Source organism: Spermophilus citellus (genome assembly GCF_964194105.1).
Source record: "Spermophilus citellus genome assembly, chromosome: 13".
In the NCBI taxonomy this organism is placed as follows: domain Eukaryota; kingdom Metazoa; phylum Chordata; class Mammalia; order Rodentia; family Sciuridae; genus Spermophilus; species Spermophilus citellus.
In genome coordinates, this window is record NC_138193.1 from 54,727,295 (window position 1) to 54,753,025 (window position 25,731).

Here is a 25,731-nt window from a genome sequence, read left to right on the forward strand (position 1 = left end):
GCGATCGCGCTACCGCTTGAGCCACATCCCCAGCCCACAGCTGCATTTATTAAGGCATCTCATGTACCAAGTTCATGCTTGATACTTTATGCCCTTATAACAGCCCTGGGATGTTGTATAAATTTCTATTCCTTTTAACCACAAGGAAATTGAGGCAGAGAAAGTTTAACTTATCTTCCTAAAGTTCTACTGCTGCACCGTCTCACACAGGTCAACGGAGAGCTGCTCTTCCTCCAATTCCGCCCTTTCTTCCCATAAGCCATTGCAACTTTTTCTGTTTTTTGTTTTTTATCCTTTCCAAGGTGGGCCTTAATGTCCTGGTTCAGAAAGCCAACAAGTTCACTCCAGCCACCCGCCTTCTTGTGCAGAGATTTGTGCCATTCCCTGCTGTAGGTAAGAGCTGCATAGCACACGGACTGGGAGTGCTGCCCCTGGGTGGGTGGGACCACGGGGCCTACAGCCCTTCCACACACCTCCTGATGCCTGCAGGGGTTCTGCTGGGGGAACTGGAGCGAAATGTGTGCAAATAGAAAAAAGGATGACAGGGCTTCCCTCACCAGCTCCATGCTGAGATTCTACAAATCGCAGAGGAATTCTTTTCTTTCTTTCTTTTTTTTTTTTTTTAGAGAGAGAGAATTTTTTAATATTTTTTTTTAATTTTTTTAATATTTATTTTTTAGTTTTTTGGCGGACACAACATCCTTGTTGGTATGTGGTGCTGAGGATCGAACCCAGGCCGCACGCACGCCAGGCGAACGCGCTACCGCTTGAGCCACATCCCCAACCCGAATTTTTTAATATTTATTTTTTAGTTTCCGGTGGACACAACATCTTTATTTTATTTTTATGTGGTGCTGAGGATCGAACCCAGCGCCCCGCGCATGCCAGGCAAGCACGCTACTGCTTGAGCCACATCCCCAGCCCTTTCTTTTTTCTTTTGCAGTAGTAGGAATTGAACCCAGGGCCTCAGGCATGCTAGGCAAGCACTTGACCACTGAGCTACAACCCAGCACTCTTTTGTTTTATTTGAGGTCTGGGGGTATAGCTCTGTGGTAGATTGCTTGCCTAGTATGCACAAGGCCCTGGGGTCAATCCCCAGTACAATAATAATAATAATAAAATTTTTCAATAGTTTTTTTTCTTTCTTAGCATATATTTTTCAATTGAAGAAATATATTAAATAATAATAATGATAACAGTTTGAGAGGGTCTTGCTGAGCTGCTGAGGCTGGCCTTGAACTTGAGATCCTGCTGTCTTGTCTCCCCAGTAACCAGGATTACAGATGTGTACCGCTACATCAGTAAGCATGGATCTTATGGGAATTCTTAACATGGGGTCCCCAGGCCCCCAATGCTCAGTAGACATGATACAGTGGATCCTGTGAACTTGTAAAATACTTACCCTGACCGCTAACTGAAATGTAGCATTTTCTTCCATCATGAATGCACCCAGCAAACCACAGTAAGGAGCAGGACCAGTGGCTTTGTCACCAGTGGAAATCACAGATACTTGTGTGACACAGTTGTCACTTGGAGACCTTAAAACATTGTTCATGCACAACAGTAATTCAAAATATTCGTATTTAATATATCCACTACTAGATCTTATTTTTTAATTCATTAGTCAAAGAACATGTCTAGTACTATTTAAAATTTTTTAATAACTTGTTTTAATATAATCCCTTTGTAATCCTTTGAATTTTGTTTTATGCATTCAGAAACAGTTGTCTTCTTCTTTCTCTTCCCCCTCTCCTCCTTCTCTTCCTCCCTCTCCTTTTCCACCTTTTACTTTTGGGGGGTACTGGGGGTTGAACTCAGGGGTGCTTTAGCATTGAGCTACATTCCAGCCCCACTTTTTATTTTTATTTTGAGACAGGGTCTTCCTATTTGGCTCAGGCTGGCCTTGAACTTGTGATCTTCCTGCTTGGCCTCTTGAGTTGTTGGAGGCCAAGCAGGCATGTGCCACCATACCAGGCAGGAAAAATGACCCTGAGAGGGGTGTGTAGGCCTAATGTTACTGTCAGAAAGGTTCCTGGCACAAAAGAAGGTTGAAAGCTTCTGCCAAACCCAGGAAATGCCACAAATTCTGACCTGGCTCTTAGGAAACCTGAACTTTATTTGGGGAAAGAATACCTCTTTAGGTCTGACTTTGTTACGTCCCCCAAAGTGGAGCATTTTTCAAAGTGAAATAAACATCTAGAGCAGGACAAAAGCAGGGCATGACTAGTTGTCAAAGGAGACATTTAAGCAAGTGCCCAAACACTACCAGAGTCCCCCTCCCTGCATCTGGTGCCCAAGGACAAATGTGGCACATGGCCTGAGGTCCCATGACCTTCCTGGTACTGAGGTTTGGTCTGAAGAGCCCAAGCTTGTGGCCTTGACCCTGATCTTCACCTGAGGGGTCTGCTTCCCCTTCTGTTTACCCACTCCTACAGCCCAGAGCTCTGGGAGAAGCAAATGAGGCCACAGACCAGATTTCATTGATAGTAAAGTGTTTGGGGGCACCTATGAAGCCCCCGTGAGAAGGTGGGAGATTGTTCCTGGGCAGCCCCACCTCCTCCATGGCCCAGAGGCTAATGAACTCCCAGAACCACCCGGCTGAGCCTCTGCAGACGCAGATAATTGCTATGGCAACTCCACACTTTTAATGAACTCTCAGCTATTTCTGTCATGGGCCATTAATGGAATACCTCTTTAGGTCTGACTTTGTTACTGGACCTAATTGAATAAACGTGGCTGCCCAACTGGTGCTTGTGGCCATTGGGGTTGAAGGATCAGAAGCAGCCTGAGAACCAGCAGCTCCCAGCTGCCCTGGACTGGATCGAAGACTCCACACAGATGTAATCTGTCCTTGAGCCAAGCTTCAGATAACTTTGCCAGGGGCCCTTTCCAGACCTCTCTGCCACCATCTTGCTGGGTAACCTTGAGATGGTTTTGACCTCTCTGGGACTCCTTAAAGAGGAGAGGCCCTTCTTTCAGTCTGAGCCTCTGGCTGCAGTCTGATTCCCCTCCCAGCTTCTCATGGGGAAGGAGTCTTCGGCTCCCTCACACAAATCCAGCCATGGTTAGGGTCTTGAGATCCCCCAAGCTCCTAGGCAGTTGCACAAGTCATCTGCAGCATGGCTTGCAACCTTGCTAGTCCTAGCTTGCCAGGAGAAGCAGGCCCTTCTGCAGCCCAGGCCCATCTGCAAACAGGCACTGGTCAACTCCCCCGGTCAGGGCTGATACCATGCTATGGGAAATGCAATGGAGTGCTGCACCCTCACCCACCAAGGGCTGAAAACCCCCCTGGTCCTCTTAATCCAACATCCAGTCTCTGCACCTGGCCTTCTCCACCTTTCCCTGGGTGCCCCTGCCCAGAACAAAGCATCTCTGAGCCACACTGCAGGCCAGTAGGGCTTGATTGGCTCTACTTTCTAAGACAAGTGAGGCTGGATCAGGCTGAACCACAGGAAGGCTGCTTACAAGCTTGCTCAGGATGTGCTTCACCTTGTAAAGTGTCCTTTGGGCCCTTTGGGCCACTGGCACCATAGAGGACCACACTCAATGAGCTGTGGGTGCACATTGGAAGTTGGGAGAGGTGAGTGGAAGTGATCAAATGAAGCCCTGTGTTGGGGGGGGGTGTGCTTGCGTGTGTAGGGTAATGGGGGGTCCTGAAGAGCTGTGTGCCCAAGTTCAGAAGCCGCACCCCACTCCCACTCTCCTAGGCAGGCTGGGAACAAGGAGGCTCCCAGGAATCAATTGCTTCTTCCCCCTGCTCTGTCCTGCTCCTCCAGGCTCCTCCCCAGCCGGAAGCCTGGGAGGTGAGGGGAGATATCTTTTCTCTGCTCCATGATGTTGAGAGAGGCCTGAGACACCTGGGCACAGGATACCTGGTCCCTGCACCTGATTCCATTGCTCCCCATCCTTCCTCTTACCCACGGAGTCCCTTGCCACTGGGATCTCCTCGACGGTCACCAGAAGCCTCCTCTGGGTTTGCAGAGCCCAACACTCCCAGGAACTGCACACCTCTCCTCACCTCTCCAGCAGTGTTCTTCATTTTGTTCTGGGAGGACCTTAAAGCCATCCTCATTTTATAGAAGCATAAGTAAATTCAGACTCACTGAAAGTTATATTCTAAGTTGACCAAAGCCCAGGCCTACCCAGGGCTACTTCAAGCCCGTGTAGATAACCCTGTGCCTCTGAAATGGAGAAACAGGGACGTGTCCAGAAGTGGCCAGGGCTACTCAGTGTCCTGCCGGGAGCATTCCACCTCCAGGTCGCCCAATTTTTCAACTGGGGCTGTGTGTGCCTGTGCATGTGTGTTCGCCCACGTGTGGCTGATGCACGTGTCCGTGCTAACTATGTGGGAAGCCTGGGATGCTCGCTGCAGCCACCTCTCTCCCTCAAGGTGGTTTCAGAGCCACGCTGTGGCCCTGGTCTAGAACGGCAGTCATGTGGGAAATCTTGGTTTCTATTTATACATGGAGATGTTAGGAAAGACGGTGAGCCCAGGAGCATGTGTGTTGGCATCGAAATCGATTGGGGACTGGTAATTAATTTGTTTAGACCTTAATTAATTCTCCAGTTCTTTCTTATTTGTGGACTGTCACGCTTAATTGTGTTCAGGAGCTTGGGCTGGGAGCAGGCCCTCTATTAATTGACGTGTGGTTGCTGTGAGGTGGAGTTAATGGTTTGGGAAGCCGGGCAAACAGTGTAATTAAAGGTCGACAGAGGAGACCTCAGAAAAATACACCCCCAGGCCCAGGAGCAGGCTCCATTCTAGGGGAGGCAGGCCCCACAAAAGCAGCCTTTCGGTGAGGACTTGGGGAGGGATAGTAGGGAGGTGTTCCTAGCAGGAGGGAGGGCCCTGTGCAGATCCCATGAGAGGGTCAGTGGCCAGAGGAATAGACACGCTTGTCAGGAATGGGCAGAGCCGGTTTTATAGAGTGGGAGACCCCAGGGGTCACCTTGGGGAGCACATCTCTAAAGCTCACACCTCAGGCTCTGTGGATGTGGATATAGGCAGGAAGTCCTGAAGGTCACCCCAGGCTGCCTACCTGTGTCACATGGAGAAGGGGACACCAGTAAATGCCATGGGCTAATGAAGACCCCATCTGGACCGTGGACTCCCATTGCAGGAGGCCTGAGCCTCAGCATCAACCTGCTGATCCCCGTCTATAGAATAACCTTCCCATAGGAACCCATGAGAAATGACCTCTTCTGACGTCATCGCCATATTTTGTTAAATGTCAAACATATTTCATTGCCATGAAAAAATATCTCTGCTCCTCAGTGAGCAGGGAGACGCTCAGGGCGTCTGGGAGTCTGGGAGATCTGTTTGTTCACACCAGGGCACAGGACACCGGGTCCCTGTCCTGTGCCTGCTCCCTGCCCCCTTTGGCCCCCAGGCCACCCAGGTCTTTATGTCCTTGATTTCCCCTGCTCCACTGCCCCTCCCTGTGCTCAGGCCACCTGCTGGTCTCCTCCAGGAGGTGGCTGCGCAGTGCTTCCTGAGCCCCCGGTCCAGCCAGGTCAAAGCACAGCTCCCAGCCTGCAGCTCCACTGTCCCTTGGACCCTGTGAGTGGGAGACAGCAGGAGGCACCCCTGGAAGATGTGTCTTAAATGCTGTGACATGTGCGCCCTTCATTGAGGTCAGTGGTGCTTCCTATGGCATCTCTGGCCCTCGAGGCTCCTCTGGAAGCCACAGTCCCTTCTCTGACCTGCTCTGCTCTTGCCCTTGCCTGCTCCCCAGCAGCTGTGGCAACTCTTGTGACCCTCCCCTCCTGCCTCTTGTGGCCCCAGTCCTTTGCCCCTGACCCTGCTGGCCTAGAAGCCCACTCTTCACCGCTCCTCAGCACTAGCCTTGGCTGCCAGGTATCTGTGATTTGGCTCAGACACCACCTCCTCCAGGAAGCCCTCCCTGGTAGTTTCATTTGGGGTTAGGCTGCCTCCATCTCTCCAGGACTGCCTCTCACATGTCCAAGTTCGCCTCTCTCATCAGGCTGGGTCAAGGACGGGATCTCATGGATCACCACCCCCCCCAGGCCCCTTGGAACCCAGCACATAGTCAGTGCTCGATGCAGGTTTATTCAATGATCAAACAAGTGCTTTACCACAAAAGGATTGAGATTGGGCACACGCAGTGGAACTTCACCCTGACGACACTGGTAACTAGACTCTGTATCTCCCTGGATACTTATTCTGGATTTTCTTTTTCATTTTTTAAAATTGTTTTTGAGTATTCTGGTTGTGTGTGTGTGTGTGTGTGTTGTGCGTGCGCGTGTGAGTTTGCACCTTCACCTACTACATTCACTCTTTCAGTCAAGCAGGACTAGAGAGAATGATCAGTGAACTCAAGATTTAACAGTTCACCCAGTGTGTATCTGACCTTTCTGGACCATGCTTGCCCCATCCATGATATGGAGCTACTAGCTAGGTGTGGTGGCACATGCCTGTAATCCCACCAACTCAGGAGGCTGAGGCAGGAGGATCACAAGTTCAAGGCCAGCTTCAGCAAGTTAAAGCATGGGCCCTAAGCGAAACCCTGTTTCAAAATAAAAAGTAAAAAGGGCTAGAGAGCTCAGGGGTAAAGGGCCCCTGGGTTCAATCCCCAGTACCAAAAAAAAAAAAGGGGGGTGTGGGAGGATACTAGTATCTCTAAGCAAAGTTTTCATGGGAGTTAAACATATCCATCTCCCAGCATATCATGAGCACCCAATAACTGTTAGTCCTCCTCCAGCTCCGTTCCCCTTCCCCTGTCCCAACCAGCATGGCAAGTTCACAGAGAGGACACATACCTGCCATAGGGGAACTTGTTTAGGAGCGGGGGTTGTCAAAATCTTGAAATGCTGCAAAAAGCAAATGTTCCAGTGATAAATACTATGAAGTTTCATAGAGGATAAAACCTGTTAGATATTATTTCTTTTCTTTTTTTGGGGGGGGGGTGTTGGTGGGTGCCAGGGATTGAATTCAGGGGCACTTAACCACTGAGCCACATCCCCAGCCCTATTTTGTACTTTATTTAGAGATAGGGTCTCACTGAGTTGCTTAGCACCTTGCTAAATTGCTGAGGCTGGCTTTGAACTTGCAAACCTCCTGCCTCAGCCTCGGGACCCTCTGGAATTGCACATGTGTGCCGCCGTGCCTGGCTTATTAGATATTACTTCTAAATCAGCTTCCAATGCTTCCTAGATTTTTGGAACCTAACATGAACTAAAGCATTTAGGTTAGATTATTTTTGAGACAGAGAAAGATCCTTAGACATCAAAGGGATGTGCGGACATGGTGACGTGGCTGTTGAGGAGCCACCGAAGGGTGCTCTTGTCGGAGCTTCCTGGAAGGAGGGTGGGCTGGGCTGGGCTGGCTGCCGTAACAGGGGACAGTCTCACAACCATCGGGGGCCCCAGTGTGTATCAGCCCCCAAGAGGACATTAGCAGGGGGTCCCAATCAGCCACAAGGAAGTCTTTAGTGGTGTGGCCTGGGGCGCTGTCTTCAGTGCTGTCCCTATCCATCATGTTGTGACTGTCTTGGACAGGGGAGGCTTGTGGCTCACATTCAGGGACAGGGACCCCCAGCCTGGCAGGGCTGTGAATTCATGAGTGAGAGTACATATCTAGAAAGGTCTGTAGAAGGAGGCTGATGGGCTTTCACAGGTTTGGCATGAGGTATGCCGTTCAAAACAGTGTAGCTGCACAAATGTTAGGGTACCAACACCCGACTTGGCTGAAGGATTTAAGATGAAGAGTTGGGGCCCCCGGGAGTTTCATGGACTGTATGCTCACAATGCATTCCTTCTGGCTCTGGTGAGGCTCACTCAGATTTCAGCTACATTACCAAAGATAAAATGTGCAGAACCAGGCTGGGTACCATGGCACATGCCTGTAATCCCAGTGACTCTGGAGGCTGAGTCAGGAGGATGGATAACTTAGGGAGACCCTGTCTCCAAATCAAAAAATAAAAAGCGTTGGGGATGTAGCTCAGTGGTAGAGCCCACTCACCTCCACAACCCTCTGGTTCAATTCCCAGTATTGGGGGCGGGGAGAATGTCCAGAAAGGAGGAGTCTGTATCCAAGTATCTCTGACAAGTAGGAGCCTAGCAAGAGAGACAGAACCTTCTGAAAATGTGATAGTCTGTTATTGGAATGAGCTCTCTGACCCCTGGGATTTAGGGAAATATCTGATTAGCAGACTGGCTCAAAAAAAAAAAAAAATGTGAGGGGTATTCACATGTGGCCAAATCACCAGTTTCTGGGCAGCTTGCCTAGAACCTGGCATATAGTAGGTGGTCAATAAATATTTATAGAACAAATAGCCTTCCAATTCAGAGATTTTGTAATTCCTAAAATCCAGAAGGCAGAGAAACCCAGAGGCAGAGAAGATGAAGCAGCACAAGACCAGGGGAAGGGTGGTGATTATAGTTGGGAGCAGGAGACTGCCAGGAAAGGGTGGGGCATGTTGGGGCCTGGAGTACAGGTTTAGGGTTTGAGCTTTATCTTATGGCTAAAGGGAACCATTGCACAGTCTCAAAGGAGGGAGCAGCTGTGACAAGAAGGAGCTTTTCAGGAGATGAATGTGCTAGCAGGATCTTACATTAAGAGATTCCAAACTTCAGAATCAGCCTACTCCTAGATTTGCAGGCTGATTTTTCAGTCCAGAAATTCCCAGTCCTGAGTTGGTGACACTTCAATATGGGTTGTGAAACTCTCCCCAGATTCTCAAGATATTTAAAAGAAAATCTGTGCCATTTAGCACTGCCGCTCAGATGGAGTAACGGAATATTGTGAAATGAAGCAAATATTAGGGTATACACCTTCATTGGGTAATCATCACTCCTTTAAATCGGAGGGGTGTATCTTGCTGTGATTTGCATGAGTGTGTGTGTGTGCATGTGTGTGTAGGTGGTGATGTGTGTACATGTGCACTTGTAAATGCATAGGTCATCTCTGGAGGACAGGAGAACCTGGAGAAGGGGTGAAGCTAAGAATCAGGGTTGGGAAAGACTTACAGCTAATATTCACACTTTTACACAATTCAAATTGTTTACTATGTGCACGGGCTACCTGCAAAATAGAGGGAGGGAGGGAGGCAGGAAAAGAGGGAGGAAGGGAAGAGAAAGAGAAGGGGAAGGGAAGGGAGCCCAGCATTGCCAGACCATCCTTCCAGATGAGGAAGTGGAATCTGCTAGAAGTCAGTTTGGACCTCAAAATGGGAACTCAAGAATTCTGGGTACTACTGTGGTACTTTGCTTAATACAAATGGCTCTGTTTTTTTTTTCTGATAATATTATTTTTTTGTCTAAAGTTAAACAGTCATCCAGAATGAGTTTAATGTATCTCCCTCCAAATTCAAGTAAACATCTCAAAGTGTATAAATCAATGCTTATTTATTATATCTACAAAAATACAAATGAACATAAATGGGATCAAATATGTACACAGTAAACTGCTTTATGCTCTCACAATAAATTTTGGACGTCTTTCCATGGAAGTCTTAAAATTCCAATTTATCCTTTTTAAACACAGAGGTAGTTCTTTCCATGGCAATTTTTGAAAATTATAAAATATTTCAAATACAAGAAAAAATGAGGAAATAGAAAAAAATGATAAATTTGCTCAAAACACTCTGTACTCTCTGCCTTCTTGATTTGGGTCTCTTCTCTCCAAGGATGGCCATTGGCCTACAGCCTGTGTATCCTTCCCATTTAGGTTTTTATTTTATATTTTGGGGGTACCAGGGATTGAACTCAGGGGTACTCAACCACTGAGCCACATCCCCAGCCCTATTTTGTATTTTATCTAGAGACAGGATCTCACTGAGTTGCTTAGCACCTCACTTTTGCTGAAACTGGCTTTGAACTCCTCCTGCCTCAGCCTCCCGAGCTGCTGGGATTACACGTGTGTGCCACTGTGCCCGGCTAGGTTTTATGTGTCTCAAACCATCAACGGTATTTTGTTGTTGTTTGTTTTGTTTTTGTTTTCAGTGCTGGGGATGGAACCCAGGGCCTCAACGCCTGCTAGGCAAGCACTCTGCCACTGAGCTGCATCCCTAGTTCTTTTTATGTTTGTATTCTGAAACAAGGTCTCACTAAAATGCCCAAACTGGCCTTGAACTCAATAATAGTAATCTCAGCTTCCCAAATAACTGAGATTACAGGAGTATGCCACCACACCTGGCTTGTTTATATATTTTTAAACATTTATATTCACTATATGATACTGTATATGTCCTTTTGAAACTTGCTTTCCATTGTGGTTTTGAGACTTATCCATGTTAACATGTATGTGTCCATTTCTGCTGCTACAAGCGTTCTCCTGTTCTACAGGACTATCCATAGTTGATGCATCAGGATGTTTAGGTTGTTTCATTTGTTACACACAGTCCTGCTCAAACAACCTTGTACATGTGTCCATGTGCATGTGAGTGGTTTTTTCCTGGATAGGGATTATCAAACCTTCATCTGTATCATGTCCACCTAGGAGGCTTAAGAAAAGAAAGAAACCCATCTGGGCCAGAGATCATGTGACCAGTGTTGTGAATCCAGGGTTATGCACCTAGAAGTGGAATGAGCGTTGGAGGGTGTGTCCTTTAATTTTACTAGAGATTGCCAAATGGGCACACTGGCTTTTACTGAACCTGCAGGATATGATCTTGTGTTTCTTATGTCCTCTTCAACATTTGATATTATCAATCTTTTAAATTTTTTGTCTATCTGAAAGGGTTTGTTTTGTTGTCTTTTTATTGTATTTTATTTTATTTTTGCAACACTGGGAATTGAATCCAGGGGTGCTCCACCTCTGAGCTACATTCTCCAGCCCACTTTACTTTTTATTTTGAAACAGGATCTCACTAAAGACCCATACTGGCCTTTAACTTTTGATCTCCTGCCTCAGCCTCCTGAGTTGCTGGGATTATAGGCATGCATCACCATGCCTGGCTTATTTCTCAATTTAATTTGTGTTTTTCCAATTCCCAGTATGGTTTGAATCTTTTCTTAACTTTATTGGGCATTTGGGTTTCCAAAAAGAAGAAAGCAAGAAAGAGATCTCTATTTCATATCAGATTCAAAAATGAATTCCAGATAAAGACCTAAATGTGAAAAGTAGAATTTTTAAATTTTTTGAAGAAAATATGGATGAACATCTGAGTAGAATTTATTTATTTATTTCTCTCTCTCTCTCTCTCTTTTTTTTTTCTTGTGGTACCAGGAATTAAACCCAGGGGTACTTAACCACCAAGCCACGTTCTTACCTGTTTTTGTTTTGTTTTATTTGAGACAGGGTTTCGATCAGTTGCTCAGGGTCTCACTAAATTACTGAGTCTGGTTTTGAACTTGTGATCCTCGTGTCTCAGCCACCCAAGTCTCTGGGATTACAGGCATGTGCCACTGTGCCCAGCTCTAGAATTTCTTAATAACACAAAAAGCATATAGAAAGAAAAGAATTATTTATTTCACTACTTATTAAACTACATGACAGAAGACACTATCAAAGAAGTGGCAAGTGTGGTTCACACCTGTAATCCCAGCGACTAGGGAAGCTGAGACAGGAGGATTACAATTTCTAGGCCAGCCTTGGAAATGTACAAGACCCTATCTCAAAAATAAAACAAAAAGGATTAGGGATGCACCTCAGTGGTAGAAGGAACTTGAGTTTTATCCCCAGAATGGGAAACAACAATAAAATTCACAAAAACAAAGTGGGAAAAACAAACCATAGGCCACGAATAGCTATTTATAAACTATTTAACCAAGGAGGATCAATCTCTGAAACATAAAGAACTCTTGAAAATTTGCTTTTTCTTAGATTAATTATCAGTCTTTGGCTATTGGTCAGATTGAGTTATGGCTATTGGTTTTTTGTACTCATATTTATATGTAGTTTACTGTGGTTTTTGATCACTGCACCTTTTTCTTAATTTTCTAAAGTTCTTTCTTTATCGTGTTGATGTTTTTGGCTGAAGCGAGCCAAAACCCTCCACTCTAACTAGCTTAAGTAACAAAGGAATTTATTACTTTACAAAGGGTAACTCTTAGGGGAGGCACCCAGGCTGCCCCCATCTTTCTTCTGGCTCGGCTCCGTCAGTGCTCATGGGCTTCTTCTTCCAGTTAGCTCCTCTCCTAGACCTAAGAAGGCAGCAGCAATTCCAAGCATCACCTGGAGACCCAGCAGTCAGAGGACTTGACACCCTGTCTGCTGGCTACCCCTTCTCAGATGGGAGGAGACTATTCCCAGTCCTAGGACGTGCTTCTCATTGGCTGGGTTTTGGTCACGTGACCCTTCCTGGCCAATCACCCACAAGGGGAGGAGTATTCCTATTTGGACTAATCTTTTGGAGGTAGAATAGCTGCTGGGTGTCAATCATGTCTTAAATTTAGTGGCCCTTTGTTTATCAAGTAAAATAAATATAAGTATCAATGTATATTTCCCCAGTTTCCTTATACTATGGGTTAAAAATAGATCTCGTCTGCCATATTTCTAGGATGGCTTTCGAGGGTAATTATTACATTCCATTGTTAAAAAAATCAAATAATATAGAAACATTTAGTGTAAAAAGTGAAATCTCTCAATAACCCCCGAGTCTCAAATTGAGAGCCTTTTCCAAGGGCAGCAGCCTGGGGTGGCTGTGAGCCTTCCAAAACGTTACCTGTGGATTTGTGCACACATAGATGTGTCTATAGCAATTACAGGGTTTTTACATACAGTAAATCATCATGCACACACACTCAGTTAGCTTTTTTTCACATAACAATTTGTTTTGGAGAACTTCCCATGTGAGTTCCCTAATGGTGGACATTTAGGTTGTTTCTAATTATTTGCTCTTACAAACAGTGCTATAATTAACATCCTTGTAAATGTCTCTTTGTGCATATGGGCAAGCATTTCTTTAGGGTAGCTATCTATGGTTTGGCAATTTCTACTGCCTTTAATTGCATTGCCTGGTATCTGGCAGACGATCTTCTGCATGTACAATAACTTTTCATGTCCTTGCACCATTATAGTGTAAGTTTTAAAAAGATGTTTTAGGCAACAATTAGGAATCTAAGTTTAAGTTCAAATTCTGTATGGATTGCTGTGGTCGGCTGAGGTGACACTTGAATGAAGAGATTCCTCTACAAGTAGCTAAGTCCTTACAGGTACAGGCAATGGTTTGGGGTAGCAGGTAAGATCCCCCCCACCGATGCCCCAACATTGACAGTAAGGCACATCATGATTTTTAAAACATTAAAATATGGGGAAATGCATCTTAGAATTGAGTTATGATATCTCATTTTTTCTCAAATCAGTAGAGCACTGCTCCACCTGTGTTTGAATGATCCCCCCACTCCCGTGAGTGGATACTGCTGCCCTCCTACCAATCTGTTTGCAACACAGGTGTATGTGTTGAGGGACCGGTTCATGGCATTTACCTATATGTTGTCTATTCTAAGCTGGTGGGGGGCAAGCTCCCCAGTAGCCTTCTTTCTGAGAACTTTTGCTCATGTTTGTCTACTGCTCCTCCCTTTCCCCCATGCTGTCCCTGTTACACTGGGTGCTTCATTAGCTGTTCACAATCTGCATGATTTTGCATCGAAATGGGTTGGATGTGAGAACATCTGCAGCAGTTGAGAGCATATTTTGCTCAGGACTTGACACTGAGCTTGCTATCAGCATGAAGCAATCTCTCTCTGTGTGTGTATATGTCTCTCTCTCTCTCTCTCTCTCTCTCTCTGTATCTCTCCCTCTCTTGTTCCATGACATCTCCTAGCATTGCTGCTCCAACATCAGTTACGCCTGAGTCTTGAATGGTGTCAATCTGAGTTGAAAATGTGCCAGTCTTCTTAACATTATCACTAACAGACTGCTTAATTAACCTGCTGATACTGTCAATAGTACATCTTGCTGGTATGTCAGAAAGGAGACCCATGGATGCGCTCTCTCTCTCTCTCTCTCTCTCTCTCTCTCTCTCACACACACACACACACACACACACACACACACACACACCTCTTGCTTGGGCTCTGAATGCCTCTGTCTAGAAGCTGGACTTCCTAGGAGTAGACTAAGAGGGACCTGGGAAGATTTCAAAGGAAGGGGTACAACAGAATTAAAAGTTCTCGATTAAATCATGGAAATGAAATCACTAACAGGTCACGGTCTCATTGCTCAAAGGCAGGGGTAACTAGTAGCCTGTATGTATACAAGCTACTAGTTGGACCACCTGTGTACACAGTCAACAGAGAGATGATGGACGTACACCCTCCACACAGTCAGTAGCTCATAGGCAGTTGTTCCCAGAAGGGGCCTGAGAGCTTCCCCCATTTTGTGCATTAGAGTTTTCTTTTTTTTTCCAATCCAGCTTAGATGAGGCTGGTGGGCATTGTTAGTCCCCAATAGTGTCCTTAAAGTGGATGTCTGTGGGGAAGGAAGGAGGCTCGGTTCCTTCAGTGATGCTTCTTTTGTCTCACGTGGATTTTAATTTGAACCTAAGTCCTACTCTGCCCTGTGAGCCCTACACTCCATTCTTGGGAATTTCAGAGAGAGTCAGTGAGATGCCACAGTGAGCCTGGAACTGATCCACCACCACCCCAAGTCTATACTCCTTCTTTGCTTTGTCTCCCCTAGACATAAACTCACAAAATGGGGACTAGAGACATTTCACCTGTCCCTGGCTTCCTTGACCGGCATGGGTGCAGGTGCAGAGGCTGGCATTTCGTGTGAACATAACCTGTGCCCAGGGATCCCTATATGTTGCCTCTCCTTTTATACTCAGGGAGGCCCACTGGGGGAAGTGGGGGCAGCTGCTCAAGTTTTCACAGAGCTGGCCACCCTGACCTTAAGGAGATACATGTTCCCTGGATCATGGTCCTGTAACTTTGCCTTTCCTGGAACGTTGTGGGTGCAGTGGCATTGGTGATGGAGGGCATTCTCCAAGGGCAGGGATTGATGCCTTTCAGGGCAGAAAACCCCACTCTCCCTTCCACTGGTTTTTCTTGGCTCTCCTGGGAACTGAGGGCCTGGCAGCCCCAGGGGCCTGGGAATGCAGAACATTCATACTGCCACTAGAGGGCGTCCTACTAACACAGAGGCCCAATGCCAGCTTCCCTATGCCACCCTGGGGGTACCTTTCTGAGCCCTGAGCCCTGGGTGTCCTGGGCCTGCAGGAGCTCACTTCTGGAGATAAGCAGAGAGAGCCAAATTGAAGCCCAAGCCCAGAAAGCCCCCAACCCAAGCTCCCAACCCCTCCTCCAGGTCCTTTCCTGCCGCCCCAAATCTCCTTTACCTCCAATTCACCTTCCTAATTCCGTCTCTGGCTGTGGTTAAGACAAAGATTTTTGCATGTCAACATGACTTGGGGCTGGGTAATCCTTTGTCGTATGAGGGTGTCCTGTGCATTGCAGGGGTGTAGCAGTATCCCTGATCTCAACCCACTAGATGCCAGCAGCAGCCCCACCCCCAGCCCCACCCCCAACTCCAGATTAGGAGATAATAAAAAGCATCTCCAGATGTGGCCAAATGTCTCCTAAAATCACCCCTGGTTGAGAGCCAAAATGGGTGAGCATGTCTGCTGTGGGGACAGGAGGGGCCCAAGGCCTGAGTCCCAGCCTTAGGGGGTCTGCCCATGTTAGCATTGCCGAGTGTCGTGTGGCAACAGTAGAGATGCTCAAAGATGGCATATGTGCTCTAAATACATTGTACTGCTGAATTTGCTCTCCTGCTTTTCCTCCCCGAAGACTGCAGAGCCTCTCGGTCTTCGCCTCAGTTTCTTCCACCTCCCTACTTGATTGAAACAGGGGACTGAGGCTCAGAGACCCCAGGGTCTCAAGTCACCCACCCCTCATCTGCAGAGCTCTGTTTCCCAGCTGTGAGCACCCTGGACCTCGGGGCCCCCCAACTGTTGGCTCAGGCCCCAGGAGCATCTGTGGGCTCCCTCCCACTCTGCCAGCTCACTGGGCCCCGCTGCTCTCCAGCTCCCCAAACCCGGGTGCCCCCCCACTGGAGTGGGGGGAGCAGCAGGTGCGGATGCTAATCAGCGTTCACAGCCCAGAACTGCAGTCGCTCCCAGGCTCACACACTCCCCAAAATTAAACACTCATTATACAAAATTAATTGACATTAATTAGCAAAAATTAAAACTTTAAACACAGCAAGGCGCTTTGGGGGGAGGAGTGAAGCAGGCGGGCTCTGCATTTGTCACCCCCCACTTCCCACCCGCCCACCACCCTCAAGTCTCCCCATTTCCATCCTGAAGCAGGGCTGTATCTACACCCCACTATGATGAGTCCAGGCCTGGCCTTGTGCATCCCAGTGAAAGGGAGCAGGAAAAGGCACCCTGCTCTAGGCACCAGCTGATGTGGGGCCCACAGACGCCATATCTAGTGCTTAACTTAGGAGCCAGGAAGCTCCCCTCAGCGAAGGTCTCCAAATCTCAGCTGAGACAGGGAAGGGCATGGCTGAACAAAGGAATTCAAACATTGGAAGAACTGTGCTGCCTAGTCCCCTGGGTACCCAAAGGTTGAGGCCTTGTAGTCTTTCTGCTCTGTTCCACTTTGCTGTGTGACCTCATATAAGTAACCTCCCCTGCCCCCAGCCTCAGTTTTCCATCCATATGATGAGGAGGTGGTGCTGGGTGAGCATTGAGGTTCCTGCCGACTTTGGCACCTACTGTCAGGGATGCAAATCTCTCTGGGAATTTGATTCACTCTGAGGCACAAGGGACTGAATGTGGGGACTGATATTTTGAATGGATGGGGTAGCCCATGGGGCAGTATTCATGATGGTGGAACATCAGACTCCAGGGAGATGTGTCTGGAGGCCAGAGAGCCCTTGCAGATTGGAGTTCACTGCACCTGCCTATGGGGACTGGCCCAGAGGACAGGAAAACAGCATTGTCCCTAAGTCCTGAACGGTTTCCCCCCAACATCCATTATTTTCCATCTTTGCTCACCAGGTTCCCAAGGGTCCCCAAATCCCACACCAGGCTGATAGGCAAAGGGACAATAGAACCTGGCCTGCCCTGACCTTCTCAGCCTTAGCACTCGTTCAGGACCCTGTGGCTGGGGTGTGGAGGCCTGACAGGAAGGAGGGGGTGGTACCCGCAGGTGCAGTGCCATATCCCCTGCACCCCTCTCTCTCCAGCCAGTGCCAACATCTGCAACGTGGTCCTGATGCGGTACGGGGAGCTGGAGGAAGGCATCGATGTCCTGGACGCCGACGGCAACCTCGTGGGCTCCTCTAAGATCGCAGCCAGACACGTGGGTGGCCTGGGAGCACAAGGGACCCTGGAGGGGGGGTTGGTTTTGCCCTCTTAATGTCTCCTCCCCGCCCACTCCCACCTCCCATCTGTCCCCCTGGACACGCCTTTGCTTCTCTCCAACCTCTCCTCCCATCGCCACTGTGAAAAGTCCCCACTTCTTGTCCCAGTCCCTCAGGACCCAGCTCCTCAGATGAGGTGTTAATTGATGAGGGCAGAGGAGACACCCCAGAGCTTTCTCACGGTCCCCAGAACCCAGGGCCCTGCTGCCTGGGCCTTCACTCTCTTTTGGGTACAAACAGGAAGCAGGAGGAGAGTGGCACTTCTGCAGCACACTTCTGGGACCCCAAACCATGAGCTCTGGGATTCCAGGCTTGCAGAGGCCTCTGGTGTGGTTTGGAGAAGAATGGTTTGTGACAAGACCGTCCCCTCACCTGGGTTTCACTAGCCCCGCCCACTCCAGAGCTGTGATTGAAGAAACAGCACCCTCCGCCATGTGCATATTCTGTGCATTCCCCACCTTGGCCTTCCTCCTAATGGTGGTCTGCTCGTCCTGCTGCCCTGGGCTCTGGCCTCAGTGCTGGGGATGTGCAGTGGTCAGCCATGAGGTAGCTGAGCCTTCACCTGCTCCTGCCACTGTTCCTCTGTAGCTCCCACGTGGGACCCAAGTCTTACCTCTGCTCCTGAAGCTTTCTCCAGAAGCCTTTCATCTGGGGAGAGCCCTCTCTCGGTCCTCATCCTCTCCCGAGTGGCCACCAGGAAGTCAGTGCCCATCTGGGGGTAGGGAGAGGCTCAGATGGGGTGCCACGCCAACAGTGCGTCCTCTGCCTGTTGCCCTGCCCTCTGTCCTTCTAACACCTTGTTCAGGAGCATCCTCTCGCTGGCCTTCCTGATCATGAAGAGCACAAGTTCTTAGGAGAAGCGTTTAGCCCTGAGCCTATCTGGGAGGGGATTTAGCCTCAGTTTCCTACCTGACCCCAGCTCCTACCCCTACTCTATTCTTTCCCCCAGCCGCTGTGAGGGGGGCAACTGTGATACCCCCTCATGGGCCCACAAGCAAGGAAACCCCTGCTCTTCTGCAGCCCTGGGCTTTCTACAGACTGACCTGGTCCATTCCTTGCTCCAGGAATCTGTGGACTATGAGCCCTTCCTGGAAACTCCTCTCAGGATGGGAGTCCCTGGGGTTAAAGAGACTTCCACAATGGCCATCCAAACACAGAACTGACACTGAGCTTAGCCCCAGTCTGTGGCCTCACAGGAATGCTAAAATCAAAGCCCAGGGCAGATCCCCAATGGAGACCCTGCAGGCACTCCACAGAAGCATGTACCCTTACAAAACTGACCTCTTGTGTCTAAGAAAGACTGAACCAGCAAAGCCTGGTGGTGCATGCCTATAATTCCAGCGACTCCAGAGGCTGAGGTGGGAGGATTACAAGTTTGAGGCCAGCCTCAGCAAATTAGTGAGACTCTCAGCAACTTAAAAACACCCTGTCTCAAAAGAAAAAATAAAAATAGCTGGAGGTGTAGCAAGAGTGGTAAAACACCTGGGTTCAATCCCCAGTACCAAAAAAAGAAAGACAAATTCACCCAGAGCCAGGAGACACACAAGATGTTCTGCATCTTTGTCTTTAAGAGATATCAAATATTAAATTTAAAAAAAAAAGTAAACCCAGAATCTCTGTCCTCCCTCAGCCATGGCTCAGCATGCCCCTTCCTGCTCCTGCTTTGCAAGCATCTCGGGTCCTCCATATACTGCTCTTGGGCCACTGCACATCCTGGGTTGAGGAGGCTGTCCCCTCACATCCAAGGCACCTCCCTGAGCACCAGTCCCTTCCTGGGGCTGCTTCTGTCACTGCCCCGCCCCCACATATGGTAGGTGACGGGAATCTGCTCTTTCCAAATGTGCATGGTGAAAAGCCAGAGGTGGCTTTTTCTGCTGTCTGGAGTACAGCTTTGTGAACGATTCCATGAATAATTCCGCGCTGCCAGATGTGCTTAGCAGCAGCACACACACCTAGGGCTCAGGATGGGGTCTGTTGCCAGGTGGCTGTCCCCCACCCCAGATGCCCTTCTCACCCCAGCCTATCTTACCCTCAGGCCCTGCTTGAGACGGCGCTGACACGAGTGGTCCTGCCCATGCCCATCCTGGTGCTGCCCCCGATCGTCATGTCCATGCTGGAGAAGTGAGTTGGGCAGCCAGGACTGGGGGGCCTCTGGGGAGAGGGGAAGGGGAGGGTCCAGGGCAAGGGACAAGGGAGCCACTGGCAGCCTGCCCAGTTTGTTCCAGGGGCGAAAAAGGTCCTGCTCTATTTTCAGACACTCCCGGGCAGTGCTGCTGGAATCCCGGGAGAATTCGTGGACTTGTCTTCTGCAGGCCTCATGCTAGGGGCTGCGAGACACTGCCTACGGACAAGGCTGGCCTGCCCTGACCAGCCGGCGGTTCAGGGGTGGGGGCAGAAGTCTGTGTGCATGATTGTGAGTGTGCGCGTGTGCAGGCACACAGGGCTTTCTGAGGGAAGAGTGCGAGGCTATTGTGAAGGCAGTCTGAGGATTCAGGTAGGAAGACTAGATCTGGGGCCAGTGCCAGCCTTTGCAAACACCTGCCCTGAGGCAAGCCTTGGTTTCTCCACTGGAGAAAACACAAGTAATAATAACCTCCCCGCCCCCCCCCCCAGGGATGTTCTAAGGACATATTTGTCTTGACTGTCAAGAAATAAGGGAACATCAAATACCAATAACAGTGATTCTGTTAATGAATGAGTGTGAAGCTGAATCACAGAGACTGATTGAAATCCTGCTGCAGAGGCTGAGCAGAGGGGGCAGGAGGAACAGCCTACCTACTAAGGCCCGGGCAGGCCTGAGGTTAGGGGAGGCTCTTGCCTGCAGAATGGCAAGGGTGAGGGGCTCTAGGTGGAGGGAAGCTACAGGGGCAGAGCCCTGTGAGGTAACTAGGTAACCTTGTGAGGTAACCAGGAGGAGATGACAACTCCCTCCCTACTGGGGGCACTGACTTGGGGTCCCCTAAGGCAGTGATGGAGAATGGGGCAGTGTAGGATACGGAGAGGATACAGGGCACTCCACGTGGGGTTCTGGGACAAAGGCTTCTTCCCAGATTTGGGACCTTCTTATTCTTACAATACTAATGATAATAACAACTAGCAGTTATTATTATTATTACTGTTATTGTTGTTGTTTTTGTGGTGCTGGGAATCAAATTCAGAGCCTCATGTGTGCTAGGCAAGTGTTCTACCCCTGACCTCCACCCCCAGCCCACATCAGCTAGAATTATTAAGCACTTACTACATCCTAGCCCTCTCTCAGTGGGCTTTCAAGAGGCCCCCCTGATCACCCCATTAAGAAATCAGCCTCTATCACTCCCTTTGCCCTCTTAAAGCCTTCCCTATCTTCATTGCAGTTATCAATGTCTGAGATTATCTAGTTGTTTATTATCTTTCTGCTCCACTAGAATGTGGTCTCCTTGAAGGCGAGTAAACCCCCTTGCTTACTGCCCTGCATTTGATCTAACACAGTTCCCAGCACAAAGTTGATGTTCAGGAAGAGTTTGTTGAATGAGTGAGTGAATAAATGCTCTCATTGACACCTCCTAACAGGACAATGAGGTATTATGATGTTCCCATTTTACAGATTTTAAAAGGAAGGCAAAGAAAGTCATGTGGTTTGCTTCCCTTTGCATACTAGGGAAAGGCAGGGCTAGGACAGGAGTATGGTTGTAGATCCTGGGCCATTCCTACCACGCTAGCTGCCTCTTTGGTGTTCAGGTCACACCACATTATCAGAGTCTCCTGCCCTGCATGGAGATGGGGAAGGAACAGATTTGGGACCTGGCTTGGATGCCTGTATTGTTACAAGGGAGATGTGCAAGACCCACACAGGTCAACAGCAGATGAGACTGAGCCAAGGTGACCTTGAGAGGAGGGGGCACTGTGGGTCCATTAGCAAGGTGGGCTAGTCTCCAAGGAGGGCTGCACCTGAGCCTGAGAGAGCAGGATAGGGAGGGCTGAGCAGGATGGTGGGCTGTTGTGCAGACACTGAGGAGTCCGGCCTTGCTGAAACAAAGTGCAATCACTGGGGCCCTGGGTGCCCAGCTGAGGACATGATCTCTCTCTGGCTCTAGAAGAGAGCAGAGCCTCTGGGAATATCTGAACAAGGGCATATTGAGTGTTGGGATCAAGAAAATGGCAGCCAGAGCTGGGTGTGATGGCACAGTCCTGTATCCCAGTGGCTCCAGGTTGAGGCAGGAGGATCGCAAGTTCAAAGCCAGCCTCAGCAACTTAGTGAGGCCCTAAGCAAATCAGTGAGACCCTGTCTCTAAGTAAAATATTTAAAAAGGGCTGGGGATGTGGCTCAATGGTAAAGTGCCCCCGGGTTCAATCTCTAGTACAAAAAAAAAAAAAAAGCAAGCAACAAAAATAAACAGGAAAACAATCTTTTTTGTGTCCCTGGCTCTATCATAAACTGAAGTTGTCTCCAAATACCATTGATTGCAAATACACACAGAGACAGGGGCAAATGAGGTTGGTAGGCTATCTGTCTAGGAGGCCTCTGAATCCTGAGCCTTGGAACTCTGAGGCGGTTTCACCTGGCGCTGGTTGCCGATCGCTCGCACCATCTGGTGAGACAGAACACTTGCTGGACAAGTTAAGCAAAGAAGCTTCGTTAGTCACAGATAGGCTTCAAAGGACAATGGAAACTTAGGGAAAGCTGGTCCCCCAAGGCTCAGGGAGGATGGAGTCACATCTGCTTGTGGCTCATGTCACAGCCCAGGGGATGGCTGGGCTAAAATGACAGGGTGTTCTGTGGTAGGCAGAACAAGCACTGGAGCCCAGGCTATAGCCCTTCCTATCTCAGGATGTTGCCTTTCCAGCACATTCTACAGGTATCCTGAGGACCAAAGCAGAGGAGAGAGAAAGCTGATTTGGCCAAAGCCATGGGGTGGGGTGGGGGGCCTCTCCTTTGGCAGGAATTTTTGGGAAGGAAACATGGTCTGTGATGCCTTCCCAGTTTGTATCTGTGTTGAGTTTGCAGAAAGTGGTTAGTGTTCCATGGGTTTGGGAACCTAAATTTGGTTTTGGGAGTCACAGGAGGTGGCATGGAGATTATTCTAGTTCTGGACCTCTCCAGCCTGGGATCTGCCTAGTGTCTGGGATGCCACATGGTCTGATTAAATTCAGGGTCCAAAGAAGCCTACCTGGCAGTGAGAGGTTAGCTGTTGGGTGCTTCTGGAAGATTTGTCAGGGGTTGGTCCTTCCCTGGAGCTCCTGGGAGAATCTCTAGAGAGAAGAGAGTCCAGCCCAAGTTGCCCCAGTAAAATCAAGAAGAATAAGGCCCAGTGGGTGCCCTCAAAAATTTACTGATCTCACACCTACTGCAGGTCTTCATGGCAGGAGCAGCAGGGCGATGTAGCAGGGTGAGCTGAGACTTCCATTAGGAAAATGAAATCTAGGCCCCTCCTGCTCCACCACTTTCTGCCATTTCGATGTGGTCACAGAGCTTCCCTGGACCTCAGTTTCCCAGCTGGAAAATGAGGACACTACCCCTTCAGCCCTTTGCTCTTTGGGACTTTGCATTTTGCACCATCTGACGCTTTTTGGCTCTTTGCAGGGTGGGTGGGGCCCTGCCATGCACCCCATAGTCTTTAGGTGCAGGGGACTGGTTCAGGGCCTCTACTGAGGAGGCTGCTGGGAGGGGCAGCCCCCACCCTCAGGGAGCCCCGCTTGGGTGAGGGAGTCCGGACAGCCAGAGAAAAAAAAGACAAAAGAACACTTACAAAGCAGCCTACTTGCAAATTAATGGAGCGCAAACTAAAACTGCGCTCCAAGTGCTGAAGGAATGCACAGCAATGGGGGAGACCAGCTGTTGTGTGGCAGCCGGGACTGGGACCCGACTTGCCTCTGGCCTCACTTTATCCTCTGTAGCAGGAGCACTCAGAGCCAAGGAGCCTGGGCTTCTTGCTAGGGTAAGAGAGAGAGGTGGGAACTCTGCAAGCTCCGCTGTACTTGACTCTTGAGATGAAAAGGAAAAGTCTCAAGTCAGAGGCAGAGGAGCCTCCACTCCTGGCCCAGAGGCTGCTCTCGAGGGGGTGCAGGCAGGAAGGCAAGCAAGCGTCCTCCCCTGCAGCCTTCACCAACCAGAGCTGGGATGAGCCCCCCAGATGGAATCCCCCCATCTCAGAGGCAGGCTCCTGTGCTGATCAGGAGAAGCAGAGCAGGGCTCACTTCTCCCAGACCCTGGAATGCACCTGAAAAATACACCAGGCTGGGTCTAAGCTGGGTGGGGGGTGCCCAGGCCACACCCACAGTGGGTCCCTGAGTCCGCTCCCCCATCTTCCTTCATCCCTGGGATCCGGGTCTTTCCTTTCTCCAGGCATTCGCACATCTCTCCATCTGCATATTTTAACTCCCCCAGCTGCCTTTCCAATCCCTCCCTGCCATTTCCCTCTCCTCCCCTCCCCCGCCCTGCTGTGTTCACTCTGCCTGCTCTGGGCTGGGACTTCTCAGGCTTGGGTTTGGCTGTATCCTTGGGCTTGCCTCCTTCCTGCATTGAGATAACAGGCCTGGGGCTTCCCAGACTCCCTGCCCAGAAAGACTTAGGCCAGCTGCCCCATGAGAGAGGAGCCCAGCTCACAGCCTACCTGGAAGGAAATCTATGTAGTGTTGTTCCCACCACCTCCCTCAGGAAGTCCCATGGACTGAGCTGTGACCTGCCCCTTCACCTATCAGGGAGGCAGCCACACTCTCCATGCCCTCAGTGAACCTCAGGCCGGTGCCTACAGAAAATTCATACCCTCCCATCCCACCACCTGAGCATGAGGCAGTCCCACTGTCCACATCCTATGTGCTAGTTTGGACAGCAAGGCCTGCGGCCCACCTCATGTTCTACTCCAGAAGTTGATCTGAGCTGGAAGTCACCTAAGGCTGGTGTCAGCCTTGCTGCAGCCCCTCCTCGCTCCTGAGAAGCCAGGGGTCTTTGGGCCAATTACCGGGAAGGTGTGGACTTCACACGACACGAGGGAGAGAAGGGGTGCTAGCCACCCAGGGGTCTGAACTTGACCCAGGCACCTTAGTTCTGCTTCTCTTGGTCCTGTGGAAATCTCCCTCTCCATAGTTCAATTTAGGCTTAACTTGAAGCTGAAGATCTTAGGGTCTGGGCAGGTGCAGAAGGCTGGAGGATCAGGATCTCACCTCCTTCCCACACATAACATGGGCAATATCTACAGCAATAATGACTCTTACTGAGGGCCAGGCTGGGCTGATCCTTTTACTTACATAGAATTGATAAATAACTGAATCTTTATTAATACCTAAGCAGAAATACCTGGGGCAGGGTTTCTCAGAAGTGTGTTCTGGGGATCCTCTATTTTAGATTCATGTGGGGTTGTTTAAAATGCAAACTGTCAGGTCTAATACCAACTGAATAAGGACCTCATGGGATTAAGGAACTCTTGGAAGTTTGCTTTTTTAAACAGCTGACCAGAATATTCCAATGCACAGTCAAGTTTGAGAATTGCTGCTCCCAATTTTGTTCAGGGCCAGGTGCCCTTGGAATTCTTGTCCTAGAAGGTGAAGGTCATACAAGATTTTCCAGCCCCCTACACTGGGTCTCTGCCCCAGAGGGTCTATGGTAGTCAGCTTTCCATTACTGTAACAAATACCTGTAATAATCAATTCATAAAAGAAAAGGGTTTACTTTGGCTCATGGTTTTAGAGGTTTCAGTCCATGATTGGTGGACCCTTTTGCTCTGGGCCTGTGAGGACACAGCATGTCATGGCAAAAGTACGTGGCAGAGCAAACCCACTCCCGTGTGGCCAGGAATTGAAAAAGAGAAAGAGGGGGCTGGGGATGTGGCTCAAGCGGTAGCGCGCTCGCCTGGCATGCATGCGGCCCGGGTTCGATCCTCAGCACCACATACCAACAAAGATGTTGTGTCCGCCGAAAACTAAAATAAATATTAAAAAAAAATTTAAAAAAAGAAAAAGAGAAAGAGGAAGGGGTTAGGCTCCCCTTGTCCCTTTTGAAGTCACCACCCAATGGCTGGAAGACTTCCCACTAGGCCCAAGTCTTAAAGTTCCTCTACCTCCCTATAGTTCCAAGCTGGAGACTAAGCCTTAACACATGAGCCATTAGGGGAACTTAAGACCCAAACTTTAGCAGAGGCCTCTCACCTAACCAAGGCCGGAGCCAGGTGTGCTCCAATGGGGGCGGGGCAAAGCCGCCCTTCACACCAGGAGCTGGCCATGTGGAGGGCCACGCAACTATAGCTACGGAGGTCAGATATAGTGCCCACCTAACATCCTCTGGCTAATAGTCCACTCTGCTGGCACCCCCGGGGCCTCCCCAAGTGAAGTGTATTAGTCCCCTCTGAAGGGGGAAAGCTCTGACGAACTTGGGAAGGAACTTGCCAACTGTCATGGCCCCCACTCTGCCTGGGGAGCCCATTCTGTCCTGGAACTGCAGTACCCCAGGCCTTGGAGGGGTCTTTTCTTGCCCATCTCCTGCC

General features: G+C 49.3%; 1 protein-coding gene across 3 annotated transcripts in view; it reads left to right on the top strand.

The window, feature by feature from the left end:
• The window catches only part of SFXN5 (sideroflexin 5), a gene marked incomplete at its 5' end in the record, with an annotated part of 112,681 nt that overhangs the window by 68,336 nt on the left and 18,614 nt on the right, over positions 1–25,731 (top strand). For all 3 annotated transcript variants that reach the window (XR_014018692.1, XM_081265543.1, XM_081265544.1), the window contains 3 exons: positions 303–393; positions 17,099–17,214; positions 19,311–19,396. Coding sequence is in view for 2 of the 3 variants with exons in the window: in XM_081265543.1 (XP_081121669.1) it covers positions 303–393; positions 17,099–17,214; positions 19,311–19,396 (293 nt within the window). The remainder of the gene's footprint in view (positions 1–302; positions 394–17,098; positions 17,215–19,310; positions 19,397–25,731) is intronic.